The sequence below is a fragment of the Eurytemora carolleeae genome, unplaced genomic scaffold, assembly GCF_000591075.1.
Source record: "Eurytemora carolleeae unplaced genomic scaffold, Eaff_2.0 scaffold468, whole genome shotgun sequence".
NCBI classification, from domain to species: Eukaryota; Metazoa; Arthropoda; class Copepoda; order Calanoida; family Temoridae; genus Eurytemora; species Eurytemora carolleeae.
Window position 1 is genome coordinate 170,491 of NW_019396653.1, and position 8,208 is coordinate 178,698.

The window sequence follows — 8,208 nt, forward strand, 5'->3', positions numbered from 1 at the left end:
ATATATATATATATGAATTTCTTGTTTTATTATATAGATAGATATATGTATATTATATATATTGAAATTAATTACAGAATCATTTAGTGAAGGTTATTAAAAATTTTAATATTTTTTATACTTACTTTGCTTTGCTTTAATACTTTTGTTATTGTCTTAAACTGTTATTTCCCGAGTAAAAGGAAAGTTTATGACAGTCTTGAAGTTGTAAACCTATCAATTTTATTACAATTTACAATCTCTACAGAAGAAGTTTTCGCTTAATAAACAGGACTTCGGTTATTTTAAAATTGTTGTTTATCACAGTTATAAGAGAGAACCAGAAAACTGAAGAAATGACTGTATCATTTACTCTCAGAAATATTTTCATTTATTCTACTTTTTCTGATATAAACTAATAATTTTATAAAAAATTGCATAAATATTCTTTTAAATTCCCCAAGATTCAAAGAAAATTGAAAATTAAAAAAATAGTTTCTTTTAAATGGAATATCGTTTTTGTTCTATATTTTTCTTCAGAAGTGTCGCCAAGGATTTAGTAATTTGTAAATTGTTGCATCTGATATATCTCTAAAAATCTTCAAACCTGAAACTTTAGAATTGTCGATATTGAGATCAATGCTTGATCTCCTCTTTTTAGTTTCAAGAAAAGTTATGAAATTCAACCAATAGAGTGGCGTATGCGGAATCCCAAACAGCCAATCAGAAGCCGGGATATTTGAAAATTTGCGCGCCATTAAATGAGAGAGCTCTCATTGGTCGGAATATTTAAAAAGAGCGGATTAACAGGAAATTAAAAGCGATTAAGAGATTAAGATTAAGATTAAGTGATCGAGTGAAGGAGTCGGATCTTTATAAACTAAAATATACTAAAGTATAACTAATTAGTAATTATATACTACATTTTTATTGTTAGACTGAAACTCTTGAGTTATGCACAAATGCTTGTGAAAAACATGTGAACAACAACGAATTGGTAAGATATTTTTTTAAAATATACTCTGTATCTCTTTAAGACTGTTGAAGATTGTTTTGTAAAATGTCTCTTTAAGGCTGTTGAGGATTGTTTTGTATCTCTTTAAGACTGTTGAAGATTGTTNTGATAGAGTGAAAATGTCTCTTTAAGGCTGCAAAGATGATAAAAGAGAACCTGGATATAAAGTATGGACCGACCTGGCATGTCGTAGTGGGGGAAGGATTTAGCTTCGACCTCACATATGAGGTTAAATAAATAAAAAATATAAAGAGCTTTTAAGATATATGCAAAGATCTAAAAAGTTTTAAAGAGTTCTATAGATATCTTTACAGTTCTATAAACTTCAATATAAAGATTTGTAGATATTAAAAAAAAGATGAGACATGATATCTTTAAAGATCTATAAACTTCTTTATAAAGATTTAAAAATATTAGTAAAGATCTATAAGTTCTAAAGAGTTCTATGATATCTTTAAAGATATCTAAAGATCTATAAGATTTTCTTTTAAATCTAAATGTTTATCTTGTTCAGACATATTTAGTTGACATATCATATTAGATCGTCAATGGGTCTAAATTCCATTTTTGTCGGGACTAATAAGAACTTTTAGGAAGAATAAATAACTTAGTAAAATTGAATAAGGCTGATAAAAAAATTTTCTTGCAGAAAATGTTAGGTTTATAAAGTATCATGTGTTTATTTTGGCGTTAAAGCTTTGAGATAATCTAATATGGCATGGGAAAGCTCTGTATGTAAAAGATCTTGAAGTTCTATAAAGATTATAAAGATCTCTGAAGATCTATAATCNATCTTAACCTGTTCCTGATGTTTCATCATTGTTCCTGATATCTCATCATTGTTTCTGATATTTATAATTTTATTAACCTGTATAAACGTTTATTTTAACGAGTTCAGCGCTTTTTGTATTTAGAGATATCTGCAAGATTACAATATTTCGTAAAATTACAAACTAAATTGTTTAAATTAAAGTGTTTATATTCAGTGTCGTTTGTTATATATGTAGTAAAACTCTTCACTCATATATATTTGATTGTATGTTAGCTATAGCTGGCTAAACGGCTTAAACGAATTGGCTGAAAGTTTTTGAGGGAACCCTTGAGTGCCCCTGGCCAGATAGGCTAACAAAATTCTAATTCTTTTTCTTCAAAAATCATTTTTTTAAAATCATAATTGTTTAAAGAATTTCATTTTGAAAAATTTCACGGGCAACGCCGGGCACTTCAGCTAGTTAATAATAAAAAGTTTAACATTTAAAATTAAAACATATTATCATCGTGGGAAACTTTAATTATAACATGATGAGAGATCATACAAATATAAAATCTTTCTTTGATTTAAGTAAAAAAAATCTATTAATATTTCTTTTTTCAGTCTAGTGTATAATGAAGGCACAAAATTGTTAATCACTAAAAAACAGTTTACACTTTCTCTTGGTCATTGATTATTCAATATCCATTTATTTTATTAAAAGAAGGGGCTTAGATCATTAGATGTTATTCATTAAATGGAAACTCACTTGAAATAATGTAAATAGTCCCTTTAATTCCAAACGAATAATTGTGATCAGTTGCTCAAAAGTACCCGGCCAAAATTAATCAATTAAGTGTCAGAATTAATTTCAACTGTTTTTCCAACCAACCATTCCATTAATGGATAAAAAAGACTTGATTGAATGGATCTATGCAGGGGCGGATTTAACCAATATCTCAGGGAGGGCCCATATTTTTTGGGCTCCCCCCCCCCTCTCCCTAAAATTTTAACAAAAAGCAGTAAATTTATATTTCTTGTTTGTTAAAAAATATAAACTTACAACATAAAAAAAATTTATTATCAAAATACATAATCAAAATATATACAACTGTACATGACAATTATGACAATACTGTTATTAATCAAATCTTGATCAGGGGGGGGGGCTAGGGTCCCTCTGATCCGCCCCTGGATGTATGTATTATAGCCTCCTAGAGCCTGGGTTGCTGATAGAGTGAATAATTAGTGGCAAATAAACTTCCTTGTAATATAACCAGGGGAATATAAGTACAGGATGTCACAAAATTCAGATTGAAACATGTAATTATTTTGTTTTCACTACTTTAAAGGGAAGTTAAGGGAACTTACAAAGACCAATTTTGCCTGAAAAACATCCAGAGCGTCCAACGGACAGTTAAGTACACATCACGCTTTTGAGAAATCGTGGGTTGGAATTTTGGTAAAAAGGCGGTAAAATTATTGCAGTTAAATTCAATAATATTTTTGACACCCTACATAAGCATGAAACAAACGTATTATTCCTGATATTTATAAATGGGAAAATTAGGTAAATCATTGTGAATAAAACTTTAAATATATGTTTTCCCCAATACAGTAGTAAATGAGGGATTCTAGGATCTCTTGTCAATAACAAGGAGTATGTAATAGAAGGGAGATACAACTGACGCGGCCCGCCCTACCATACTCCATTTGAAAAAGAAATATTTGTCTGATGTGCAATAACCGCGTGTACAAAAACCAATTCTGAATATTTCTTATACAAATGGAGTACCGTCTTCAAAGCAAGTATAATCATATTGTTGGGCGGGCCGCATCAGTTGTATCTTCCCTTCTATTACGTACTCCTTGGTCAATATGCATTTATTTTTCTCTATTTTATAGACAGTGGAGAAGTATGGTCTCCAAGAAATATCTTTGTTTGTCTCATTTCAGATAAAATACAATAAATCCTAAACCATATTTTCTCAAGAATATGAATCAATTGCAGTTGTAGAACGACTTTATATTGTCTGTCCCTTCAGAATTGATTTTTTTGGAATTTGGTGACAGACTTTTAAAAAAAATTTTCATGTATTTTAAATTTTATAGTTTTTTACACGCTTGATTTGCTGTGGGCCGCTCTGTTGATGATAAGTTTATCGTTTGTTCTCCGGCCAACAGGTGAACAAATCACTATTTCTGAGGATGATGTTTTAATGGCAAAAAAAGTAAAGTTGGGGATTTTCCTGAAAAAGACTTCCACCCGATGCAATTTTAAAAACAACCTCAAATTTTCACAAAATGCTCATGCCGCTCCACATCACCCATAGAAACTATGAACCCAATTTTTTAACCCCCTTCGTGTTTCACCCTAAATTATACATATGTATATATATATAATGTTTATGTGGCGCAATTATTTTGACCCCCTCACGCGCTAAGAGGGGGGGCCGGGATGAGTAAAAGAATTTTTACCATGTTATAAACCTTGGTTCTTACCATTCTTCTATTGTCTTAAATATACAATATAATGACGATGAAACTGCAACTTTTAGATTAGAACAGAATTAATATATTGTGATGCGAACAGCCTCTCTATACTCCAACGTTTGTGAGAGAATTATAAAGTATAATCCAAGATTTGTAAAGCAAAACCGCAAACAAATCTATAGATAGTGGTCGTGTAGTTCACGTACTTTGGGGCACGATAGTTTAGCCGCTAGATGTCTCTCGTAAAATTATCTATCTATCATATAAGAATTGTGCGTGAGACTGCGATAGCGGACCAACTATCGTCCGATAAAGTACGTGAACTACATTCACTACACGACCACTTTTTAAACGTTATTATGGGTTCTGCAGTCCACAAACACATTTGAACACAAAGAGGGAAACTTCTATTCAGTGTAGATTCCATAAGTTGTTTTCTCCAGTAGGGTTCATCTGAGAGGATGTTCCAGAATTCAGGGATCATCATAATAGGAAATAAAAAATGGGTTCGTGCCACAGTGTATCAACTGTAAACTCAATTTATACACCTTACGAAGAGTTAAAGCTTACCTCAGATATACACAACCGACCACTCTATTAATTAATAGGGTGATCGGTTGTGTACATCACCATATGTTTACGTATCTGACACTGTACACTTCGTTAATGATCTCACCCTGCCGCAGATTATCTCTTAATCAACTCCTTATCTATCCCAAAACATAAAAGAATTTGATGTGCGTATACAATTATATTCATTGTCGTTAACTAACTTAGGGCCAACCACTCAAAACAACCAACACTGATAAGGCGGGTCCAAACTGCATAGTAAATTATTATTGCTTATTTGTAATATCTCATGTTTTGTAGTTTTATAAAAATATGAAAATGTAAAAACTAAAAAATATTTATTTTTATCTTTCATCTTAAAATTCTATATTTGGGTTCAACAGATCAGGATGATTTGGATAACAAAATTATTTGTAACTGGTAGAATATTTACATTCTTCTCTCTGGATGACAGGGGGACTGGTAGAATATTTACATTCTTCTCTCTGGATGACAGGGGGACTGGTAGAATATTTACATTCTTCTCTCTGGATGACAGGGGGACTGGTAGAATATTTACATTCTACTCTCTGGATGACAGGGGGACTGGTAGAATATTTACATTCTTCTCTCTGGATGACAGGGGCACTGGTAGAATATTTACATTCTTCTCTCTGGATGACAGGGGGACTGGTAGAATATTTACATTCTTCTCTCTGGATGACAGGGGCACTGGCAGACAAAGTCTTGTGAGTATAGTTTGTCTCCAATGAACTGTCCTAGTTTAAGAATACTGTCCACACTGGGTTCTACGATCAACTGAAAAATAGAAAACGAATAAAAATTTTGTGTAAAATGAAAATGGTTTTCTATGAACTGAGCCCGAGATTTCAAAGTTTAAGCTCGAGTCCTATTTCCTTAAACCCAGATTCAAGGTTCAATCCTAGAGTCAACTTATGAATCAGCTAGCGACAGCTCTTAGGCTCGACTTCAGGACCCAATATAATAAAAATCGACCTTGGTTGGTTTCAGTGGAGAATTAGTCTTAATGTTTAGTTTATCTTATCTTAGTTCCAACCAGCCAATTCCAACCCTGCAAATCCGCTGAACACAATATTAAACCGGTTGAATAAACCAGACTTAATGGAAATTAGATTACAACTTAAATCCAAAAGCTCAAGTCTTAAATTAGTCTCAATGACAATAAGTCTTATTTTCCAAAAATATTTAATCGCGGGCTCTGCTTTTAGTAAGGTTATGCTAATTTTTTCTCTGAACAAAAATATTAGACAACACCATTTATACCATCGTTATAATAATAGTTTTTAGTTCATATCTTTGGTCAGAGAAAAATGTTGCATAATGTAATTAAAGCAAACGTAATGTTATAAAATATATAAACATTTGAGATTCTTTTAATCTTTTAAATGTAAAACATTCTCTCATGATTAAAATATTAGTAACAATATTTTGTTAATAACTAGCTGACGTTCCCGGCGTTGCCCGTAAACTTAAATTTTTTTTGAAAATACTGATTTAAACAAAATTTATTTTCGAAGAAACAAATTTTTAATTTTTTAGCCTACGTTACCCCCCTCCCCATGATACTCATGGTTTCCTCAAAGATTTTCAGCCATTTTGGTCGAGCCGTTTGGCCAGCCTTAGCTAACATATAAATATAAATACGAAGATCTTTATTATAAAGAAGACTAACCTCAGTATCAAGGTCCAATATATCGGCAGGCTTTAAACTTACTTTTCCCGGTTTACTCCAAAGTCCTAAAATTTAAGCAGTGTAAATAAATTTAAATCAATGATCGATTCTACTAGTTTGTTTGTTAGTTTGTATTGTGTTTGTTTGTTTGTTTGCTAAAGCAAATTTTGAAAAACCATCCTAAAATTAAGGTTCTAAAAGCGTTTGCTCTAACAGCAATTAAAAACCAAAAATGAAACTTTGAATAATCATTAAATACATTACAGGGAATCTCTAAAAAAAAGTTTTGCGAAAATTGGAGGATGGACTTTTAAAAAAAACCGAAGTAAAAAATAAATAAAATTTCTTAACACATGCAATAAGTAAAAAAAAACTTACATCAAATTTAATCTTGTAGTAACCATAGTAAATTTAATGTGTGGAAAATCTAATGCAATTTCAGTATTGGTACATTTTGTATCTCCTGTAGAATAGTCTGTATCCTACATATAGTACTCTGCTTGACTAGTTTAAGTATTAATACAGCTTGTATCTCCCGTAGAATAGTCTGTATCCTACCTATAGTACTCTGCTTGACTAGGTTAAGTATTGATACAGCTTGTACCTCCTGTAGAATAGTCTGTATCCTACCTATAGTACTCTGCTTGACTAGTTTAAGTATTGATACAGCTTGTATCTCCTGTAGAATAGTCTGTATCCTACCTATAGTACTCTGCTTGACTAGTTTAAGTATTGATACAGCTTGTATCTCTTGTAGAATGAAGAGAAGCTCCCTTGAATGGGTTGGTTGTAGAGCTGGTGAGAATCTTGAAGTAAGGTTGGATAGAAGAGATCCAGGTTGTTGCATTACACCGCCCAGCACAGCACCGAGCAACCTGGAACGTAGACAAGTCATTTTGGGTTTGTGGAGTGGGAGGAGGGCAACCAAATAATCTAGTTTGATTTAATATTTTCTTAAAATTTGTTAACTCTACCTTCCCATTAAACCAATAAAAAAAGAAAAAAAAAAATTCAGATTTTTAATAGCATAAGATAAGATAAGATTTATCGGGGCTAGCACCCCTGGTTGTTTGGGCTAACAGTTCTTATCTTTACGAATATTTTTTGGAACATTTACTCAAAACAAGATAAATAAAAACTTATTTTAAATAAACCAGAAAATCTAGAAAGATAACAAAGTCTAGAAATATCACCTAGAAGATTGATAATCAGTTCTGGAAAACGGATAGAAACATAAGATCGATATCTTAACAAAAATATATAAATAGAACCTAGAAAAATTAAAGAAATAAGATACCTATCCAACACTCTCCGGTTGAGTGTTCCATCTACCCGGATCCAAGGACGTATTCTAACCAGAACCTCTTCCATCTCATCCCAGTTTATCTTTTGTACAGCATCAGACACCTCACGGGATAAACGGGCAGCATACTAAGATAATATTAAGGATAGATTAGAACCTGGAGAACTAGATTAAGATCAGGGTTGGATTAGAACCTGGAGAACTATATTAAGATCAGGGTTGGATTAGAACCTGCAGAACTATATTAAGATCAGGGTTAGATTAGAACCTGGAGAACTAGATTAAGATCAGAGTTAGATTAGAACCTGGAGAACTATATTAAGATCAGGGTTAGATTAGAACCTGGAGAACTATATTAAGATCAGGGTTGGATTAGAACCTGGAGAACTATATTAAGATCAGGG

At 32.0% G+C, this 8,208-nt stretch overlaps 2 protein-coding genes across 5 annotated transcripts in view; one reads left to right on the forward strand and one right to left on the reverse strand.

Moving 5' to 3' along the window:
• LOC111706941 (dynein light chain 4, axonemal-like) overlaps positions 1 to 1,231 on the forward strand; it is a 4,031-nt gene extending 2,800 nt beyond the window's left edge. Inside the window, exons 3-4 of the mRNA XM_023479896.1 lie at positions 917 to 976; positions 1,127 to 1,231. Coding sequence (XP_023335664.1) covers positions 917 to 976; positions 1,127 to 1,231 — 165 coding nt within the window. The remainder of the gene's footprint in view (positions 1 to 916; positions 977 to 1,126) is intronic.
• A 3,898-nt stretch (positions 1,232 to 5,129) lies between these two features.
• LOC111706932 (general transcription factor 3C polypeptide 1) overlaps positions 5,130 to 8,208 on the reverse strand; it is a 26,978-nt gene continuing 23,899 nt past the window's right edge. For 2 of the 4 annotated variants that reach the window (XM_023479882.1, XM_023479885.1), the window contains exons 28-31: positions 7,799 to 7,932; positions 7,204 to 7,376; positions 6,502 to 6,566; positions 5,130 to 5,606 (exon numbers count right to left, since the gene is read on the reverse strand). In XM_023479882.1, the coding sequence (XP_023335650.1) occupies positions 5,490 to 5,606; positions 6,502 to 6,566; positions 7,204 to 7,376; positions 7,799 to 7,932 (489 nt within the window). In that variant the 3' untranslated portion in view covers positions 5,130 to 5,489. The remainder of the gene's footprint in view (positions 5,607 to 6,501; positions 6,567 to 7,203; positions 7,377 to 7,798; positions 7,933 to 8,208) is intronic. The other 2 variants (XM_023479884.1, XM_023479883.1) reach the window with 2 other exon arrangements.